Below are 23,401 nucleotides of genomic sequence, written 5' to 3' on the forward strand. Positions count from 1 at the left end.
AAGACAGGTAGTGTATGCCAGTGGTTCTCAACCTTTTCAGGCTGTGACCCCCCAAAATAATCATGTTTTAACTGGGGACCCCTCACCCTGACAGTAAGAGTTGAGGAACTTTGTATAACACAGTTCTATTGTGAAAATAGATCTACATGCTCACAACGCCTCGCAACGCGAGGCGTTGTGAGCATGTAGATCGGCTATTTTCACAATTTCTGCCTCTATATATTTGACAATTTGGCCCATGTTTAATTTGTCATTTCAGAGGTATTAACAAAATCAATAACCAAAGACAATGCATAGATATTATGTCCTGGACCTTCCAGGACCCTTGATCAATTCCAAAACATTTCCAGTACTGGGAAAAACATTTTTCTAATTTCAAAATATTTCCAGGAATTTCATGACCGTGGGAACCCTGTGTCTCTTTTCAGCTACAGTGTGGGAACTATGCGAACCATGCCTTGCCCTGAAACCTATTTCCCAGGTTCTGGATTTGTTTCCATCTACGCTCCATCTCAGTCAGATAAGGTGCTGTGGCAGGCCCTGCTCAGGAGGTGGCAGGAACGCTCAACCCAGAACTCAGAGCAACCGTCTTTCGAAAATAGCTCATGGCACGTCATCACAAGACATCGGAATCAGCCAATATCAAAAATCGGCAGGTATGATATCAAACCGGCCGCATCGGTGACTGGCAGGTCACTGACATAAATACCGGTTTTATGCCGATTGTGTCTATGGCACTGCACAGCATGATGCTCTGGTCAACAGAATACAGATGGTGCTGATTACCTTTGCAATGTAAGGATATATTCCATAATCCTGTGTCAATGTCGTCTCCAAAAAGAAGGGAAAAAAAGCATGCATCACCATGCTTTCCTCCTGCCTAGTCCAGACGGTCATATTAGACTGGATATTGTCTGTGATTTTGGATATTGTACTATTGTGATTGATTTGGCATTAGTGTTCTTCTAGCTTATTGGTACTCAAATTGAAGTATGTCTTCTAGGCCTACTTGGCCTGAAAAAAGGGTATTGGAGCAACCCTATTTTCTAGTTCTAAGCTAAAGAAATCGGTATCGGAAAAATCGGTTTTGGCAGGTCAGGCCTTCATAAAACCGGAGGATCGGTATCGGCCAAGAATTTTGCAATCGGTCCATCTCTAGACATAACGTGTTGTGATGACGTGCCGTGAGCTATTGAGTCTGACGGCCATGGCAAAAATGAAATATTTGCTTTTCATCTTTGGGACAAACCTCTCCCCTTCAGGGGTGATTCTGATTATTTGTTTATGAAACAAAACCAAAACCACACCTATGTGAAGTGAGCGGTGCTATTTATGAATTAATTAATCCCCCCCCCTGTTGTAGGATTGTGGGACACCCTAGGGCAGTGGTTCTCAACCTGTGGGTCGGGACCCTCAGGGGGGTCCCCAGATGATTGACTTAATGTGCAACATTGTTTTCGCACTCAACAGTAAACAAACCAACATAAAGTGTAAGTGTATTTCTGAAGTGACAATTTAAGGACCTTTTAATACCTCTAAAAGGACAAATTAAACCAAATTGTCAAATATTAGAGGCAGAAATTGTGAAAATAGCTGATCTACATGCTCACAAGAGCATGCAGATCTGCTATTTTCACAAGAACCGTGTTATACAAAATGTAACTCTTAGTGCTGCTCGTAGGGTGGGGGGATTATTTTGGGGGTCGCGGCCTGAAAAGGTTGAGAACCACTGCCCTAGGGGTCCCACGATCCCCGTTGAAAACCACCGCGGGTAAAACCATCACGTTCACTACTAACAAAATGCCCGAGGGTACCTGATGACGGTGTTCCTCTCCCGGTGGGCGATGTAGGCGTTGTCCGTGAAGAGGATGGTGTGGTAGGGCACCACGGGGTCCCCGCCGGGCAGGATGCCTCGCGCCACGTGGCCCACGCTGTCCAGGATGCCGTTGTACACCAGGAGGTCGTCTACCAGCAGCTGTCAACACAGATGCACACTTAAAGGAGTAGTTCACCCCCCAAATGACATTTTTTCCTGATTACTCATGCCATGGAGACCTGAGTTCAATAATATCTTTTTGTATTTGTCGCATTCCTAAGACAAAAATGTGATTATTGTAAATATACCCCCATTGATTCCGGATGGGGATCCGAATGCATGGCACTGGATGGGGAAACCATCAGGGTACTTTGATTATAGGGTTACTATAATCAAATTGTTGTCTTAGGAATGTGACAAAAAACAAAAATTATTATTGAACTCAAGTCTCTATGGCATGAGTAATCGAGTCAGTCATTTTGGGGGTGAACTACTCCTTTAAACCACTTAAACCCCATATGGTTAACCGGAGTCCCTCAGGGCTCTATACTAGTGAATTCTCCGTTTTCGCTCGACATTAAATATTTTCCCTGAATATAGCCGATGGACTAGCTCACAGCGCCTCACAGCGTGAGCTTGTCGATCGGCTATTTTTCGGCAAAGGTTTCGCCCAGACGAAATGTATCCATGCAGTTATAATTGCGCTTGCTGTAAGATGTCCACGACTGAAACAGAAAAGCAGAAAGCTGGTGGGAGAGACGCTTACCCCAAACTCCTTGACTCCTCTCTGTGGCGTCTTGGAGTAGTTCCACAGCTTGATCATGGACACGGTCACTGGCTGGTCAAATATGACGTACACACGGTTCACCTGTGTGGCACACAACCAGGGCTGTCACGATTATGACATTTTACATGACGATAAATTGTCACTCAAATAATCGCGATTAACGATTTAATTGTGTTTTTGTCGTTGACAAGTACATTTCTGTTTGGCTTGTAGGCTTTGAAGTTGCACATGGCAGATATGACACATAACCTAAATATACAAAGAAATGACTGACATATTTGACAACTTTATACTTAAAAAAGAACCTTGATAGTGGAAATAGCCGATCTACAAGCTCACAACGCGTCGCATCGCGACGCGTTGTGAGCTTGTAGATCTGCTATTTCCACTATATTTGACTTTTTTTTTTACATATATGATCATTTTTCAACATGGAAACGATTATGACGATTATGAAAAATAATTAGACGATTATGTAATAATTGTGACAGCCCTACACACAACCAGTACACTTTATTAACCACATGAACCCAACATCCCTATTCTGAGGAGGCAAACATTTGGCAAAGAATAGCTGATCTACATGATCACAATGTTGTGGACAACTATGTCCGGTGAAGGGATTTGCTGCAGAGGGAGAACACCTACTAATAGACCCCTGGGGGACTCCGGTCAATACAGCATATCGTCACTGTCGGGCAGAAACCTCGCATCTCCAAGTTTCAAATTTGTATGTTTTTTTTTTCTCGCAAAGTAAAGCCCTGCTTCATTACTAGAGACTGTTGCACAAAACTAGTGAAAATAGACGATCTACAAGCACACAGTGCTTGTAAATCGGCAATTTTCACTAGTTTAAATCATTTTTAAAGTGATAAATACAAAACAAACGGTTAGGGTTAGGCGAGCTAAGCGGATGCCTAGAGCGCCATCCTAGAGGGGGCGCCAAAATGGAGGGAGTGGACCCAAACCAGCCCCAAACCGACTAGAATCACGGCAAAACCCCCAAAAATCACGCGCACACACGAGTGGAGAGAGGCGCATTCGAGAGAGCTCGCATAGAGCGCTGATTAGACGAGCTACGGCCCTGCATACAAGGTTTCCACGCGACGATATAGGGTTTAAGTGGTTAAAAGAAGGCACATCTGAGACTTCTTATAACTGAAACAGGGTTACTATTAGTTGCCAGGACATAACAATTTTACGACGGCATTGAGAATAGCCGAAAAAGTTCGCGTGTGGTCTATTTTTCAGCGTGTGACATTGCCGAAAACTCTACATGTCTAATGCTAACCGTAAAAACCCAACCTGAAACTTTCCCAATTGTAATCCCAACTCATCCCAGATCATTATTTAACCTAAAAACAATCATTTGTCTTGTGACAACCAGGAACATTCTACTATACTTGTGTGAGGACATTTGGTCCTTGTAAGTATAGTAATACAAGTACAACTAGCATGCCATGCTATACAGTTGAATTATAGCAAATTATTAGCAAATTATAGAAACAGGAATTCAAAAATATTTAAACTAATAGACCTAACAAAAGGATGTCCGCAGTTGCGTTATTGCACATCACCAAAATGGATTAATAATAATATTAGGCCTGCCCAGTGGTGAAAAAAATAGTCTGTAGATATACTCTGTTACAAGTTAAAGTCCAGAAAAGTAAAAGTGCATCAAAAAAGCGTTATTATAAAAGATCGGCTTTCCGGATCGGTGACGGCCGATCACCGATCGCCGTCATTAATTGAATGAATCGGCTAATTTAAATCGGCCAACGATCGATCGGAGCATACACACACACACACACACACGCACACACACACACACAGGTGTTCCTCACCAGTCCTGGCAGCACTGGGGCGAGCCACATGTGCCGTCCGTCGAGGGTGCTGTTGACCCCGTCCACTAGTTTGTCTGGAGTCCTCACGTCACCGTTCACACTGTCCAGCACGTTCACACTGTCTGGGAACGCAGCGATATCTGGGGAGGTTTGTGTTGAGGAATGGAAGTATTCACCTATTAACACACCGACAGCCAGGTATTCATTCATTAATTCAGTAGCTTCTACCGGGGGTTTTCTGTGTTTTTGGAGCTGTGTGGAACACAAGCTCCCAATAGACAGGTATGTCCGTGGGTATGTGGGTGGCTGGCCCTGTCCGTAGCCTGGCAATACCTTGAGTGGCCACACACAACACACTACTTAAAGGAGGGGCGCTGTTTTGTGCAGGCCAGGCACACTCACTCATAGGAACAGTTTACAGTTCACACACACACACACACACACACACACACACACACACACACACACACACACACACACACACACACACACACACACACACACACACACACACACATAATTTATAGATCTAGAACACATAGAATTTATATATAGAACACTTAGAATTCATAGATCTAAAACACATAGAATCAAAAGCATAGATCTGGAACTGCTCAAATTCACAGCTCCACTTCGAACGAGGTTTGATTTTTACCTTATTTTCGAGGCTCCGTGAACGCACGTCAGGGTGGTGAAAAAACAGGGATCTCCGTCCTCGGCACTAAGTAAGACCCGAAGGCGACCGATTCTGCAAATGCCTTCTAAGGGCACCGTCGTACGGTCCCACGCCAATACATTTCAATGGGAAGGGAGTGTAAAGTCTAGATAGAGCAGGCAACAGTTTACACAACACTGATGACAGTGCTGTCCAACAAGTCTATGGTCAATGATGCTAAATATGAAAATCTATGAAAAGGATTTGTCTGCAACACAATGTTCTACAACATGTAGCGCTAGGTTGGAGTGGTTTGTAATTGCCACAGAGAGGATACTGTTGTCACTGAGGGGGACCTTCTGGTGGCTCTGGTCGTAGAACTCGAGGCCGTTGAGGCCGATGTAGTACGGATCTCCCCAGGTCGTCAGCAGCTGCAGTTGGAAGATAACTGGCAGGGGCAGAGGTCAAGGAGGTCAAAGCCGACATCTATTATTACATTCCTTTAAGAGCCGCGCCCACATAGCCGCCCACATAGGCATAGGCACAGTGCAGTAACGGCACGACATGTCCACCTCAGACCCCTCTGCGCATGTCCCTCAGACCCCTCTGCGCGCGTGTACACAGAGAGAGAGAGAGAGAGAGAGAGAGAGAGAGAGAGAGAGCACCTCGACCCCTCTGCGCGTTAGTCTTTTTAATTCGCGGAGTTCTTAACCGGAAGTGCGTCCGGCCGTCAAATATGTCCGACCGGAAACGTGCTGCGGCACAATAGTTCCGCCACAATAGTTCCCCCCCCCAAAAAACTTTTTTTTTTTTCAAAAAAAAATCTTTTTTGTTCAAAAAACTTTTTTTTTTCAAAAAACCTTTTTTTTTTTTTCAAAACACTTTTTTTTTTTTCAAAAAACTTTTTTTTAAGCCATATGAGCTTTTCACGTTAACAACGAGGCGAGGGGGCGTAGATGTGAGCGGCGCGTAGCGCCGCGAACCTCTAGTGGAAGACATTGTGTGAAAACCCAGTGGTTCTCAAAGTGGGGAGGAGGAGGTTCCAGGGGGTATCCGGCAAAATTGGTTAAGACCTGGAATTATTTTATGCTTTAGCTATTGAAAAATAGCAGATATACAAGCTGGCAGCGTGGCACCGAGTGCCGCACTGCAAGCTTGTAGATCTGCTATTTTGAACAATCATGAAAATCTGTGCAAATCTTTGAGTATATCTTTTCAAAGGAAACTTTAGTAACTCAAATCTCTGCTTCTGGGAGGTCCCTGGAACAACATTTTTTGAGATGGGTAATTCTGGGGGTCCTTGACGTAGAAAAGTTGGAGAACCACTGATTTGGAAGAAGGATTTAGAGGACATTTCTGTTATCGGGTCATAAATATTCAAAGACATGCACACATTTTCAAGATTTCTCGAAAATAGCAGATCTACAAGCTCGCAGCGCGGCACATTTGCTATTTTCCCAATAGTTAAAGCAAAAAAAAATGGTTAAAGTGGTTAAAATCTAAAGCGACACGGACGCGTTCCAGGTCTTAAAGGGTATTGATATAGCATTTTAACCCTATATATAATGGTACACAACTATTTGACAACAGCACTTCGTGAGCTCATTACGCTTCATGGACTGGTGGCATAAGAATATATACTCCTGCTGATTTAAAATAGGACAACTATGTTAGACACACACATACTTAAAGGACAACTCCTCCCTAAATCACTTCTAGGCTCATTTTCCTACTTATATTGATCCCAAAAGACTGTCCATGGGGTCTATTAGGTAGAAATGCCCCTGTTGTCCAGTTTCCCCAGCAGAACCCAGCAGCTGTCATAGCATATGACAGCTTACATGTGCATTTCGGCACAAGTAAGTGACTGCACTGGCCAATCACGGGGCATATTTTCCGGGACTTGGCAAAACACATAACGCATAACATCTGTTTATATGACATTTTACATGACGATTAATTGTCACTCAAATAATTGGCGATTAACGATTTAATTGTGTTTTTGTCATTGACAATTACATTTCTGTTTGGCTTTTAGGTTTTGAAGTTGCACATGGCAGATATGACACAAAACCTAAATACACAAAGAAATTAATGACATATTTGACAACTTACTACTTAAAAAATAACATTGATAGCATCGCGACGCGTTGTGAGCTTGTAGATCGTCTATTTCCACTATTTCTGAAATTTTTCAACATTCACGATTATGACGATTATGACAAAATAATTGCGATAATGTCAAATAATCACGATTAGACGATTATGTAATAATTGTGACAGCCCTATGGAGGTTTCTGCCCGACGGCAACGATAAGTGGCTGGCCATTGCCAAACTGATGCCGTGGGATCACCAACGCGTGTTTGTGTTTCCGCGTGATCAGTCTGGCAGTGCCAGGCTACTACTACTAGGGCTGTCACAATATGACATTTTACATGACGATTAATAGTCACTCAAATAATTGCGATTAACGATTGAAATGTGTTTTTGTCGTTGACAATTGGGCTTGCAAAGCTGGTGTCAGACTGGGATGCCCCTCCCCCGGCAGCCATTTTGAGAGGGTAGGGGGATATATACTAGCTATAGTAGCAGGGCTTGACATTAACTTTTTGAGGCACAGTTTCATCTGGACAAGTACATTTCCCATTCACTTGTCCAGGCACAAAAGTAACTGGTCAATTTGCCATTTCAGTCTTTTTTATTGTTTTTTTTTTCTCCTTTTTTTTGACAAATAAATAAGACCTCCTTGGCCCCCTCCACTCCACAGTCTGCATACAGCACAAAGCTTCTAGGAGCATCACAGAAAAAGTGAAACCAAAAGCCACAAGTATTTTTAATAATTTTCCTTAAATCTTTATCCCATGATTTTGTAACACATTTTTAACCCAGGGTCAAGTACATTTTTGATTAACTTGTTCATAAGGATTTATAGTTGTCCCGGACAACAGGACAAGCCTAATGTCTATGAGCCTTTCTGCAGCACAAAAAAATCGAATAAAAAATAAAGTTGAGCCTCAATGCATGCATGCAGCATACTAGCTCTAAGGAACATTTTTAAATGTACGTGTGGCTTTTGGTTTCACTTTTTCTGTGGCGCTCATAGCAGCTTTGTGTTGTATAGTAATAAAATAAAATAAAAACTGTGAAATGGCAAATTAACAAAGTGACTTTTGTGCCTGGACAAGTGAAAGGGAAATGTACTTGTCCAGAGGATACTCCGCCTCAAAAAGTTAATGCAAGCCCAAATTGGGCTTGCAAAGCTGGTGTCATACTGGGATGCCCCTCCCCCGGCAGCCATTTTGGGAGGGTCGGGGGATATATACTAGCTATAGTAGCAGGGCTTGACATTAACTTTTTTTAGGCACAGTGTCATCTGGACAGTCTTTTTATTATTTTTTTCCTCTTTTTTTGGACAAATAAATAAGACCCCCTTGGCCCCCTCCACTCGTCCACAGTCCATAGTCTGCATACAGCACAAAGCTGCTATAGGAGCATCACAGAAAAAGTGGCAGATATGACACATAACCTAAATACAGAAGAAAATTACTGACATATTTTACAACTTTCTACTTAAAAAAATGACATTGATAGTGGAAATAGCCGATCTGCCATTTCCACTATTTATTTTTATTTTTATTATTATTATTATTTTTGTGAAAATGCATGAACATTTTTATGACAAAATAATTGCGATTATGTCAAATAATTGCGACAAGACGATTATGCAATACTTGTGACAGGCCAAACTACTACTACACAAGGACTCAACCAAAGCTGTCCAAACAGACAGCAGATTGGTTCAAACCTTCTCTATGAATCATGCGTTAGGTCAGTGTTAAGCATTTCAGCCACCTTCGTTAAGGAAAGGATACATCCACATGGCATGATGGGGGCTTCATAGTCCATACTGGCCAGCTCCTGCTTTTTACAGCCTCCTCTGTTGGTTTCAGACAAGAGAGAAGCACCGTTGAGAATGTACAGTTCTCATAACTACTGTATGAGCATTGAATGTACAGCATTGTTGATTTTGACAGCAAATTTAGATTTTTAGCGATTGTCTTTTGTATACAATTTCATTTAGTTTGAGTCTGAAATGTTTGCGTTTTTAGTCTAGTTTTAGTTGACTAAATAGCATAGGATTTTAGTCAACTAAATCTAAAGTTCTAAAAAGATTAGTCATCATAGCTTAGTTTTGTTTTAGTATTTAAACAAAAAAATGTTCATTCGTAGTTTTAGTCAACAAAATCAACACTAATGTAGAGTTCTCATAACTATGATCATTGTCCGCTTCTCTCAAATCTCCCTGTACTTAGTCTGTCTAATGTGTACAGTACTTGATTGGTTATACAGTGTGTTCTGCATTTCTCTTTTTATTCTCCCTGTTGTATTTACTATAACTGTATCGGTTCTGTCGGTGTTGTTCATTCTTTTTGTCTTATTCTTTTATCATTACCTAGTACTTGATCCATTGTAGACCTGTTACACCTACTGTATATGTTGTTATACCTTTCAAGTCGAGAACGCCTGTGTAATTTTAGTTGTTGCTATAGCAACATAAAACGTTTTTTTGATTCAGTAAAGGTTTTCAAAAACTTCGTTTATGATTTAGGAGACATTTTTAGAATCGGCCTCAGGTCTATATGGGTCGGCATAGCTCAGGGGTAGAGAAACCGTTATTAGAGCACGAAGGATTCCCGAAGGGTTCCCAGTTCGAATCCGCGCTCCCCGAGTTAATGTCGAAGAGTCCTTGAGCAAGTCTCTGAACCCCTAATTGCTCCCGGTGAGTAGGTTGGTGCCTTGCACGGTTTCCTCCGCCACCGGTGTATGAATGTGTGTGTGAATGGGTGAATGTAATGCACAATCTAGGTAAAGTACCTTGGATAAAAGCGCTATATAAATGCACCATTTACCATTTATGGGTCAAATATGTGCACTTTCACTTATGTTCCAAGCGCATTGAATTGTATAATATGATGATATGCGTGTGACCTGAAAGATGTTGAAAATGAATTCCATTTTGTTCTACTGTACTCTCTATGACGATTCGAGGGTTCCTTTAAGGCAAAAACAAGAACCTGAGCTACCCAGGTTGTTTAATGATGACGTATTTAAGACCGCACATTTTGTTTCTAGAGCCTGGAGTAGAAGACAATCTGAGCTTTTCAAATAGGTTCAAGTCTGGTCTCCTAAGACCAGTGAGGCCCAATGTTGTATGTTGTCATTATGATATCTGCAGTGTACAGTATGAAGCTTGAGTGTTTAGGTTGGTTATTTGTTAGATCATTGTTTGTGAATTGTCATGTCAGTTCATTATCTATGTCAAATGAAATGTAAAAGTGTCCTGTAAGTCCATGTGAGCTGGGCTTCCTTGGAAGCATGACACTTTAACCCATTTAGGCCTAGAATTATTGAATGCTTTAACCAGTGAAAAATAGCAGATATACAAGCTCACAGCGCGGCACCGAGTGCCGCGCTGCAAGCTTGTAAATCTGCTATTTTTGAAAAAGTCGTGAAAATGTGTGCAAATCTTTGAATATATGTATTTTCAAAGCGAACGTTTGTAACTCAAATTTTGCTTCTGGGTGGTCCCTGGAACTATATATTTTGAGATGCGGGTTCGTGGCCAAATAAATATCAGTTTGGGGGTCCTTCACATGAAAAGGTTTTAGCACCACTGACATAGTAGTCTCTCAAGAACAGACTAACTGAGCTCCAGTTAAGTGAAAAGGAGCTTTTCATTGACGATGGCTGGCCAGATTGCTGACATATAGAAACATAGGTTTTTCAAAAAACCTTAGAAGGATTCAAAAGACACTTATAGAATCGGGTAAAAATTCTAATTTTCACGATTTTTCAAAAATAGCAGATCTACAAGCTTGCAGCGCGGCACTCGGTGCCGCGCTGTGAGCTTGTATATCTGCTATTTTTCAATAGTTAAAGCAATGTGTACCCGTTCTAAATGGGTTAAGGATTTAGGCCTACTAAAGAAAAATCAATCAATCAAGAATAAAGTGTGATTTGATATGAATATTTCTTTTGTGATGGTGTGGCTGACAATCTCTCAGAAACAGCCGAGCAGCAGAGGTGAAACCAAGACGAATCCTACTTGTGGGAGAAGTCTTCCGTGCTCTTGTTGTCAGCGGTGGGGGTCTGGAGGAAATCTATGAAGAGAATCTCCTGGGCAAAGTCAAAGTGACAGTTTCCTGGTCCCTTCCTGATGAGGAAGCCTTCTGCTGGGGAGACGGGAGCATCGTCCATGAACACGTGGATCACCTTCGTCTGACACATGAGGGTGAAAGGACAGGTTATGGTTAAAACCCTGCAAGGCCCAGCGTTGCTTTTTGGCAACATTTTTTAAATCATTTAAAAAAAAAATGTTATAGTTAGTTTTCCTGTTCTTTTTTCACATTACTGCCAAGCCCGAAAATCCCGAAAAAATCCCATTGTACCTCCCTGCCAAGCCCGTAAATCCCGAAAATTAAAAAAAAAAAAAAAAAAAAAAAAAAAATTTTTTTTTTATTTTGACCCCAAAAAATGTTGTAGGCATGATAGCAATCGCGAAATCGCATGTTTAACCCCCATAGCAACCCCATCTTTCAAGCATGGCAGCCATCTTTGTTTACATTTTAGGAAAACATAATGGCTGTTATCTCATGAATGCCTGAACGGATTTCCATTCGGATTTTTTTGTTTGAAAGCTGTGAGCAATGTGGACACACGTGGTGCATGATCTAGGCATGGGTGTGCATGATCCGTGCACTATGAATTACATGGAAGTCTATGGAGACTTATGGCAGGTGGGAGTACGAAGGTATTGTTAAATGGCAGCATATGAGTTAACATCATCATTAAATCCTATTGTTTAGTATTACAATGCCATTGGCCACGATATTTGCTTATAAATACACCCCACAGGGGCTGACATTCACACCTCCCAGAGAAGTTGAAATTCCAGCGTCTGGACGAACAACATCTCACTTTTTAACTGAAGCTATTCCTCACTAAAACATAAGTAAAATGCCTGTAATATATTTTTTCGTGATCATTAGAATGTCTAGAACATGTACATATGTTATTATTGTGAAAAATATCCCCAAAATGCAAATTAGAGCATGATTTATGATTTATGGCTATAAAACCTTACAAAAACATTATTACTTTTTTAACATTACATTTTCCTGTGATTAGGACTCCTACAACAGCATCTGATTTAAAAAAAAAAAAAAATTGGCCAGTAGAAATTAATTCGGGTCTTGCAGGGTTAAGCCTGCAACCTTTGCACTTTGAAACGCAGAGGCCAAAATCTATGTCATTTACCAGAATGCAATGTTTATTGCGACCGTAGGTCGCACTTACTACAGAAAGCTGCTCGAGGTGTCCGTCTGTCCGTCCGTCCGTCCGTCCGTCCGTCCGTCCGTCCGTCACACACGTCACACGTCACACTTTTGCCCTGCTCATATCTCCGCAACCGTTGCCCCGATCCATGCCAGATTTTGCACACACACTCCTTACCTGCCAAACTACAACCTCCAAGGACCCCCGGAGCTCCAGGGACCCCCAGCTCCCTCGGGGACCCCCAAGTGTAAAAAATGAGCACATGTGCAAAAATTACCAAATGACCACCCCAACGGGGCTGCTCACGGGGCATTCCCGGGGACCACCCACTCCTGGTGCTCCAGAACGGATGCAAAAGTGGTGGCGCCCCCAGTGGAGGACCCCCTGCCACTGCAGCTCACATAAAATGCCGTAACTCGGGCTAGGAGCGACCGGGAGAGCCGGGGCCGGTACCTATTCGTCCGCCTTGGCGGCGCGGAGACCCCACCCCTCATTTCTCACATGGCCCTCTAGCGCCACCATGAGGCCGATTCAGATTTTGCCCTAAAATCACGAAAATCACTACACAGTATGTCTACACTCATGTCATCAACATGCTCAGGAAGATTTTGGAAAAACAAATTTTTGCTCTATTTGTGGAGATAAGTGACCTGCGGTCGCTTATCTCCCGATTAGGGAGTCTTACTGGTAGTTGATAGTTGCTGTTGATGTACTGACATATTATCTTGTTTATTATTGTGATGTTTTATCTGCTTATTCTAAGTCGCTTTGGATTAAAAGCGTCTGCTAAGTGCCTAAACTTAAACTGTGTAAACTGTATAGTGTAAATTGTCATGAAATGTTCAATTTAGGTGACTGGAATATTAAAACTAATAAATGAAACCTTGAAATGTTGTCCAGTGTATATTCACAGCTTTTTAGTCAAATTAATAATAATTTACTGTGAGAAACGGCACAGCTTGTCCGTGTCCGTCTGGACGTGTACACTGTTTTTACAGTCTACAGTCTTTTTTGTTGATACGCCTGACACTGTGGTTCCCCTGACACATCACTGTGACATCACAGTGATGTCAGGTACTCAGAGCAGGGGTCTCCATATATAGGCATAAACAGGTGACATCACAGTGATATTAGATACTCAGAGCAGGGATCTGCATATATGGGCATAAAAGGGATCATGTTAGGGATCTCCATATATGGGCATAAAAGGGATTTGTATCCCAGATGATGCCCTGTTGGAGAACCACACTAATAGAATCCAAACAAAAAGGGATCATGTTAGGGATCTCCATATATGGGCATAAAAGCGATTTGTATCCCAGATGATGCTCTGTTAGGAGAACCACACTAATAGAATTCATACAGTATATGGCCAAGACAGATGGCCAAGACAGATGGGGCGGGGTCGTTTTTTGCTCCTTAGGTGTCTTACTGGTACTATATTACTTTTCATGTTGTGATTCAGAAGGAACTGCAAACATTATATATATATATCACACAAGCTGTTTATTACAAATACTATACAGGTACAGTCAGAAGATGCAACTGACAGAAGTCCAAAATGAACAAATGGTCTTCCGGTACCACAGATTACTGGCTGAGCTTTGACCAAAGTGAGCGTCTCACCCCTCTGTAGGAGTCCTCCGGGGACTTGTTGTAATTCCAGATGCGCAGCCCGGCGATGGTCTGTGCCTTGTCGAAGGTGACCGTCAGGGTATGGGGCTCTCCATAGGAGAAGGGGATCAGCCACATGTGCTGGTCTTCTGTAGTGATGTTGTGACCGTCTATCAGCCTTGGAGGATGCAAAACACAGTCTGAGATGCTTGTGATGTTGAGTCATCTAGATCAGTGGTTCTCAACCTTTTCAGGCTACGACCCCCAAAAGAATCATATTTTAGGGTTAGCAGCCAAATTGTCAAATATTAGAGGCAGAAATTGTGACACAATGGAACCGTGTTAGACAAAATGTAATGCCTCAACTCTTATTGCTCGTCCACGTGGGAGCCAGAGATTCCGTTAGCCGGTATTTACCGGTCATTGACCGGTTAAATGTTTAATTGGCCGGTAATTATAAAGTCCACCGGCCACCGTGGCCGGCTGGGAAAATGCCTCTTAGGCTATTTTATAATGTAATCTTATTATTCACATAATTATTTGTCTAAAGTAGTAAAGCTACAACCATTAAAACCTATCATAATTTTAAATTTGTATCATGTTATGTGACATGACAGCAGAGCTCACCGCCGCTGTTGCTGCTTCATGCTGCGCTGTGCGCATTAGATCAGTCTATATTCGTCGTACGATGGTTACGCGCATTGTAATATCAGAGCTTCAAGCTCACAGCACGTCGCAAAGCGCCGCGCTGTGAGCTTGTATGTCTGCTATTTTAGACACGGCCATACGGAGAAGCACACATCAAGTTCCACAGCTGACAATTCCAGCAGCTTGTCCAAATCAGCGCTATACAGCGTGGGTTTAGTGTTACGATCCGAAAAGAACCCTATGGGGTTCTTCCGAGGTAATCTAGACCAAGCTGGACCCAGTAGAGTAGACGATAATAAAAAAGGGACCCGAACTCTGTGGAATGACATGGATGTTATACAAGCACGCACAAGACTTTCTGATCGCATCGATGTGATGCCATTGTGGTGGTCAAAGCAACAATCAACCTTCCTTGCGCCATCATAACATAACATTAACAAAACAAAACAAAGGTTGTATGTTTGCATATTAAGGTTTAATGAGACGTGAAGCCAAAATCATATACTATTAACTTATTAATTTGTAGGCTGATGTGGCAGGGCGCGCAAACGGTTCGCTTGAGTTGCGCCCACTTTAACCTTCACTTCTTCTTCGGCAAGCGATACCTCTAGGCCTACATAATAGATAGTTAGGCTATTATTTCGTTAACTCAGGAACAGATTGCAATTGCATCTGTGATAAAAAGGAAAGAAGCCCGGCGCTAACATAAAATGGTGTAATTATCAGTTGGGTGCACCAATTGCACATACAGTATCTCATCTGCAAACACGTATGTGACGTTCATTATAATATGGCCGATACATTAATTGATTGGCCGGTAAAATATAATCCTGCCGGCCAAGGTGGCCGGCCCCAAAAATAGCTAGCGGAAACCCTGGTGGGAGCCTGGGAGAGTTCCCAGTTAAAATAAGACTATTTTGGGGGTCGCAGGCCTGAAAGGGTCGAGAACCACTAAGATAAAGAACAGGGCCTTACTTGTCCAGCGTGCGGAGGTCCTGGCCGTACCCGGGCAGCTGGTTGAGGTCCGTGGGCGAGGCGGCCACCATGCTGAGGTCCAGGGGAAGACTCTCCCCCTCCTTCCCCACCACCTCCAGGCCTGTCAGGCCCAGGTAATGAGAGTCTCCCCACGTCGTCACCAGCTCTATCCTAAGGCCTGCGGTGGGGTGGAGACAGCAGCAGACACACAACTGTCACGCTGAGAGCCGACACGACATTCGGTTGCCGTTAACACATTGGATGCCATCTAACCCCAATTGTTTGGATATTCAGTGCCACCATTCACTTACGCTTTATTTCTTACGTCTTAAGGAAAACCGGTTTAATGTCAATGTATTAGATATCGGCATTTGCACATTTTGTGAGATCACTCTTTGTGATCTAGGTCGCCATACTGCATCGGTCCTCAACGTGAGGTAGGGGGGGTACCAGGGGGTCCCCAGAAAATGTTAATATAGCGTCACAATCATTGTCAACCATATACTTATAATGATGAATACCGGTATTTATAATTATTTTTAAAGCAAACATTTTAACTCAAATCTTTGCTTCCGGTGGTCCCTGGCACAAAACAATGGGGTTTCCGCGGACAAATAAATATAAGTTTGGGGGTCCCTGACATGAAGGTTTGAGAAACACACTGCATTCATCATGCATGTAGTGGGGAGCGGACTCACACTTTCCAGTGTACATCCCAGGTATCTGCTCAACGCTCTCTGCACCGTCGCTCACAGTGGAGTTGAGATCGAGTTTCAGCTGAAATGACAGGTAGACATGTGACTCCGTTTCACTACATCCTGCCATGACTCATTCATGGCTCATTCATCTGACTGTCAAAGGTTAGCTGGATGACGGGAGAAACGTACACTCGGTTAGGGCTGTCACAATTATTACATAATCTTCTAATCGTGATTTGTTTGACATAATCGTGATTATTTTTCATAATCGTCATAATCGTTTCCATGTTGAAAAATTGTCATATATTTTTAAGAAAGTCAAAAATAGTGGAAATAGCAGATCTACAAGCTCACAACGCGTCGCATCGCGACGCGTTGTGAGCTTGTAGATCGGCTATTTCCACTATCAATGCTCTTTTTTAAGTATAAAGTTGTCAAATATGTCAGTACTTTCATTGAAATAGCAGATCTACAAGCTCACAACGCGTCGCAATCCGACACGTTGTGAGCTTGTAGATCGGCTATTTCCACTATCAATGCTCTTTTTGAGCGGTGGTAGACCGCTCCATAGCATGGCCGTGTGTGTATCCGTGTATGTATCCGTGTATCCGTGTATGTATGTATGTATGTATGTGTGTATGTAGCCTGAACTACCACTCAGTGACCAGAGAGGGTGCTCTTGAGTCTAGTCTGAGCATCAACTGCAATATTCTCTCTCTCTCTCTCACACACACACACACGCACACACACACGCACGCACACACACACACACACACACACACACACACACACACACAACCACCGCTCAGTTCACACGGGTGTGATTTTTTAAGTATAAAGTTGTCAAACATGTCAGTACTTTCATTGTATATTTAAGGTTATGTCATATCTGCCATGTGCAACTTCAAAGCCTACAAGCCAAACAGAAATGTAATTGTCAACAAAAAACACAATTAAATCGTTAATCGCAATTATTTGAGAGAGAATTAATCGTCATGTAAAATGTCATAATCGTGACAGCACTACAGTCGGTAGTATAGGCTTACATGCTGCATATGACCGTTTAATGACTTATAAGTGAACCCTAGGCTCCCCCCACAACCATTATTTGTAAGTAGCCTGGGTGCCAGTCTGTTCGCTCCGTTCCACATTTTGGTTTGTCTCTACGCATCACAGTTTGGAAAGGAGGTGGGACATAGAACTCGGTGGAGTCCAACCGCGGCTTCTTATTGGTCTTTGGTGATGTCTGTCAAACACACCAGCGTGTATCCTTCAAAAGCCGCACGGAAAGCCTGTGTGTATTGGCTGGCTGAGGACGCAGCTACCCTGATTCGTTGAAACAACACCACGTGGCTTTCCAGCCACTTGCGGCTTCCGATTGGTCTGTGGTGCGGGGCGGGACAAATACACCAGTCTGTATTGGCTGGCTGATGACGTAGCTACCCTAACCCTGCTCTGATTCGTTGGAACAACACCCAATCAGCAACGTCCTCGCTACGTCACAACGGACGTTGAGAAAAGCGAGTCAACTGAGTATTTTCCAGACTGTGATGCGGAGAGACATACAAATCGCGGAACGGAGCACACAGGCTGGCATCCAGGCTAATTAGCCCTATTCACGGCCCGCCCACTCAGCATCCCCTGGTGCTGAAGTCACGTTTTGACGGGTAAAACCCTGCTAAAAGCCCATAGAGTTAACACAGAAATCGCAAATGTAATGCAATTTCCGAATAGTAAAGTATAAAATACGGCTAGCATGATCAAGAACACACAATAGTAAAAGGCACAAAGCATTATAATTTACTTTACCATTCGAAATAATGATTTGTTGGCTTGAAGTCCAGCTATTTCTGTATTAATTTCCCCTGCAAAACTGACGTCAGCACCAGGAAGTTGCTGAGAAATTTGCTGAGTGGGCGGGCCGTGAATAGGGCTAATCTGTAAGCGCTCCAAACCAGAATGTGTTGGAGAAGTATAATTTCCCAAATTAGAGTCTTTCCCCCCGATTTTCCTCTTCCCACATGAAACAATCCATGATTTACATGACCCTGAGCATAAGAGCTTAAACACATGACTACTTGATCTGCCTAGCATACAATTTCAGCTCCATGTCATAATGGTGTGGAATTCCTTGACTACCTCCCTTAAAACATGTAGCTCGCTGGCCTCCTTCAAAACTGCCCTGAAAACTCACCTTTCAGGAGGCCAGAGGCGGAGGTAGTTATCACTTCTCCCAAAGACAGGCCAGAAGTGAGCCCTCTACCGTAGCCCCACCCCCATGTTTCCCCTATCCTGTACATATAGTGTATTTATAACTGTGATGATATTGAATGTTTTCTTTGCTTGCTACAGTATTTGTTATGTCCATGCATTGAATACCAAGGACTTCCAACGTGAAAAAATACCGTAAAAGGACTTATTTGGGATGTTCCTTTTAGGCAGGGTGTTTAACTGTACTTATACTGTACTACATTCTTTATTGTATTGATTATACAGTACTTGTACTGTTATACTGTTATACTCCAAGTGAAAACTTCATATCCATATCCACCTCATCACCTTAATGAATTAGGATCAGCGTTGTGAAAATTACTAATAATCATAGAACTTCTTGAAATGTTTCAATCCCTGCTGTAGCAGCTGAAAAGAATCAACGCAAGTCAAGTGTACAAAAAACATGAACCCGGCTTTTCCAACTCACGGCGAGGTCCCCCTCTCGGAAGCCGGCCTGCGTGAAGGGCCGCTCCTCGCCTTCGCCGTCGGCGGTGCGGGGTCTCTGCAGCTCCTCCTCGTACACCAGGCCCTCCGAGCCCTCCGCCTCGCTCTGGAAGGTCTCGTCGTAGCGAGACATGGCCTCCAGGATCTCATCGTCGGTGGTGAAGAGAATAGTGTCGCCAAACTGGTCCAGGCCTGGGGGGGTGTTTAGGGTTATTTTAGACTCCGTTTCTCAAACACTGGTCGGAAAAGTTATGTCTCCTAAGTGATTTCATGAGTGAATAAAAGACAAAATCTAACAAACTCTAACAAAATGTTTAAAAGTAGTGAAAATAGACGATCTACAGGCTTCGACTTTTGGGTCACGGGCTATAAAAGTTTGAGAACCCTGTTTTAGAGTTTTCTCCAAAGAAGAGAACACTTGCGCAAATAAATTACAACTAAACATAAAAAGCTTGTTTGTAAAAAAAAGAAAAAAAAAGATAAAATACAACAACATGAAAAGAAATAAACTGGAAACGCTTTTCCGTTCCAAGAATGAACACTGAACAGCCTCTAAACAGCCTTTTCAGAAATGGTAAACATATCGTCGTTGTCGGGTGAAAACCTGGTATGTCCAAAGCCGTTCGTTTTGCATTCATCCTTTTAAAAATGATTTAAACTAGTGAAAACAGCCGATCTACAAGCACACAACGCCTCGCACCGCGAGGCGTTGTAGATCTGCTGTTTTCACTACTTTTGTGCGACGGCCTTGTACGATTAAGTTCCATGTACAGTACCTCCAGACAAGTTCCCTGAGGCCTTGGCGATCTCGCCCCTGAAGATGCACCTCCCGTCTAGCAGCATCTCCACCTCCTTCACGCCGCGGAAGGAGTGGATGCGCGACTTGTTGTAGTTCCACACGCGGATCATGGCCACCTGGCGCGGCGCCCCGAAGTCCAGGAACACCACGTGGCTGCGGCCCTGCGTGAAGGGCGCCAGCCACAGGTGCATGTCGTCCTGGGTGCGGTTGACCCCGTCGATCAGGTTGCCCACCACCCGCGGGTCCTGCGTGAATCAAAACAGCATCCCGGTTTCGACAATGGAACAAGGGGGGGAGCGTTTGTTTTCGGTGGAGATGACGGAGGCACGCCGGCGTTATATTATAAACACAATCTGATCTAGCAATCATGACATAGGCTATTTATTATAATCACTAATTCACTATGAAGTGTCTTTAATTATAATTAAAGTAAAAATAGTCAAATAACAAACAAGGACAAATTGTTCTGCCCACAACCTTATCAAACCAAAATGCCTAAACTACTGCAAATGTAGGCCTATTATAACTATGATAATGGTTCTTAATTTGTCCCAATTATTAAGTATAATACCTTATAAATATAGAATGTTTATGATTATATATGTTATGAAACATCGCATAGTCGAGCGTTGCAACGGTCGCATGAGCCGTTACCGACTTACTGTATATGTGCCGTTATGGACAGAATAGTAAATCTTCAGATTTTCTTAGTTTTTGGTCATGGTGTTTTGAATTAGGGCATTCACCAAATATTAGAATATTCGAATATCAAAGTCACTATTCGACGTTGTTCACCGAAGTCGAATATTCGCTTATTTTAATTTTTTTATTGTTTTGTCTTTAAAAATACTGTATATTATACTTCTTCATGGTTTATAAAGCTTGGCTAGATAGGAAGTCATAAGAACCCTGACAAGCACTTGGAATTGTAGGCATTACATTTAATGTGACTCAGTTCCGCATATAAAAATTGTGAAAATAGCAGATTGTTTGGCCAGTCCTGTCGAATATTCGACTATTCGAATACTTTGAGGTTGAATAATTCGAATACTAAAAAAATCACTATTCGTGAATGCCCTATTTTGAATAAAATGTAAATTCGTTTTCTCCATATTTTAGTCATCTGAAACGTTTTAGTTTTAGTCTAGTTATCTATAGTCAAGTGAATGGCAGTGTTCACACGGACTATAAAAGAAATACGTAGTGGTGAATATAGTTATAGACTATAGTTATCGTGCCCCATGGGAATGGCGCTTTAGTTCTCAACCTTTGGGTCGGGAGTCTCGGGTCCCCCTGGGGGTCCCCAAATTATTTTGGACCTTTTAATACCTCTAAAATGACAAATCACACATTTACCAAATTGTCAAATATTAGAGGCAGAAATTGTGAAAATAGCCGATCTACATGCTCACGTTGCGAGGCGTTGTGAGCATGTAGATCTGCTATTTTCACCGTGTTATACAAAATGTCATTTTTGAACTCTTAGTGCTCGTCAGGGTGGTGGGGGTCGCGGCCTGAAAAGGTTGAGAACCACTGCTTTCTTTTGGTCAAAGGAAATGGACACTTACCTTGCCGTAGGCCGGCAGGACGTTGATGTCGGGCGGGTCGGCGGTGATGTGCGCGGGCCGCAGGGGCTCCCCGCTGGAGCTGAACACCTCCAGGCCGTTGAGGCCCACGTAGTGGCGGTCTCCCCAGGTGGACAGGATGTTGATGAGGAGCCGCTGGCCCTGCGGCAGCACCGGGATCTCAAAGTCCTCCTCGCGCTCGCCCGACGGGTCGTCCTCGGGGTCCTCGCACAGGCCGCCCTGCGGGTAGTAGTAGGGCTGCCGCGGTTAGGAAATGTTACTTGGCGTCGTCGGCGATTACTTGTCACTGAAATACTTGGGCGATTGCTGAGTAAATTGCGTTTCTGTCACTGAGCGTTATTGGAACGTTATGAATAAAAATGACATTTCTGTTTGGCCTTTTTAGCCTTCGTAAACAAAAGTTGCAGATATGACGAATAACACATATTTAATTACTTTTAAACATTAATAGAGGAAATAGCTTTTCTTTTCCTGTTGCTCCTTTATTTTTTTCATCTTTTTTTACGTCTTAAATAACACCTTTTTAGATTATTATTATTATTATTTTTAGATGTGGTTTGCTGTTATTATATTGTTATTTTGATATACGACTGCATTGTCTGAAGGATGCCAAACAAAAAACTAATTTTACTCTTATGTACCTGAAAAAAAGATGTAACAATAAAGTACAACCTTGAACCTTGAATCTACAAGCTAAAAAAAATGTTTTTGAGCTTGCAGATTTGTAATTAAAAAGAAGAAAAAGAAGAACATTTCTAAAAATGTTATGAAAAAATAAATGATTGTGATCAGGCGATAATGTAATAATTGTGACAGGCCTACCTGTGGGGCCAGGGAGGAGAGAGGGCTCTGGGGCGTCACAGACGCCGCCGCGCTGAGCGGAGCGGCGGGCGGACTGCGACACTGGCGCTGGAGGAACTCGTCGAAGATGTCCCCCTCGAAGCCCATGTTGGAGATGCGTCCGCGCTGGCACTGGTTGAACTTGACCAGCGAGTCCCAGGACTCCATGAGGGTGTTGTCCTGCTGGCTGTGTAGCTGGGCCCGCGGGCCTCTCTGCTGCCTCCTGCTGGACGACGTTACCAATGACACCGCTTCCTCTGGGAACGGAACGGAAATGACAATGAATTGTCAAGAAAATGTATCAAATCGTCTCTGTCGGGTGAAAACCCTGTATGTCCAAAACCGTTCGTTTTGCCCTTCATCATTTTAAAAATGATTTAAACTAGTGAAAACAGCCAATCTACAAGTACACAACGCCTCGCGGCGCGAGTCGTTGTGTGCTTGTAGATCGGCTGTTTAGATCGGCTTTTGTGCGACCGCCTTGTATGATGAAGCAGGGCTGTACTTTACGAAAGAACGTACAAATTTGAAACTTGGAGATACAAAGTTTCCACTCGACAACGACGAAATTCGACTTTAGTCATCGAATTTTACTAGGCATTTACAACACCAAAAGTCCCATATTATAGGATTGTATGTTATGTCTTTGTCTGCTGGATACACGCACGCACGCGCACACACGCGGGTGGTCCCTGGAACTAGATATTTTGAGATACGGGTCCGTGGCAAAATAAATATCATTTTGGGGGATCTTCACATAAAAATGTTTCAGAACCACTGACATAGTAGTCTCTCAAGAACTAACTGAGCTCCAGTTAAGTGAAAAGGACCTTTTCTTTGACGATGGCTGGCCAGATTGCTGACATAGAAACATATGTTTTAAAAAAAAACCTTAGAAGGATTCAAAAGATACTTATAGAATCGGGTCAAAATTCGAATTTTCACGATTTTTCAAAAAAAGCAGATCTACAAGCTCGCAGCGTGGCACTCGGTGCCGCGCTGTGAGCTTGTATATCTGCTATTTTTCACTGGTTAAAGCATTCAATAATTCTAGGCCTAAATGGGTTAAGAGCTAACGGAGTGAC

At 42.9% G+C, this 23,401-nt stretch overlaps 1 protein-coding gene across 1 annotated transcript in view; it reads right to left on the bottom strand.

Moving 5' to 3' along the window:
- Positions 1 to 23,401, bottom strand: part of katnip (katanin interacting protein) — a 53,041-nt gene that overhangs the window by 4,977 nt on the left and 24,663 nt on the right. The window contains exons 16-28 of the mRNA XM_080747540.1: positions 22,299 to 22,573; positions 21,459 to 21,695; positions 19,868 to 20,135; positions 19,075 to 19,283; positions 16,374 to 16,452; positions 15,676 to 15,853; positions 14,065 to 14,230; positions 11,210 to 11,382; positions 8,976 to 9,040; positions 5,440 to 5,550; positions 4,448 to 4,587; positions 2,583 to 2,684; positions 1,815 to 1,975 (exon numbers count right to left, since the gene is read on the bottom strand). Of these exons, the coding sequence (XP_080603666.1) occupies positions 1,815 to 1,975; positions 2,583 to 2,684; positions 4,448 to 4,587; positions 5,440 to 5,550; positions 8,976 to 9,040; positions 11,210 to 11,382; positions 14,065 to 14,230; positions 15,676 to 15,853; positions 16,374 to 16,452; positions 19,075 to 19,283; positions 19,868 to 20,135; positions 21,459 to 21,695; positions 22,299 to 22,573 (2,164 nt within the window). The remainder of the gene's footprint in view (positions 1 to 1,814; positions 1,976 to 2,582; positions 2,685 to 4,447; positions 4,588 to 5,439; positions 5,551 to 8,975; positions 9,041 to 11,209; positions 11,383 to 14,064; positions 14,231 to 15,675; positions 15,854 to 16,373; positions 16,453 to 19,074; positions 19,284 to 19,867; positions 20,136 to 21,458; positions 21,696 to 22,298; positions 22,574 to 23,401) is intronic.

This window comes from Nannobrachium achirus (assembly GCF_963921795.1).
Source record: "Nannobrachium achirus genome assembly, chromosome: 18".
Lineage (NCBI taxonomy): Eukaryota > Metazoa > Chordata > Actinopteri > Myctophiformes > Myctophidae > Nannobrachium > Nannobrachium achirus.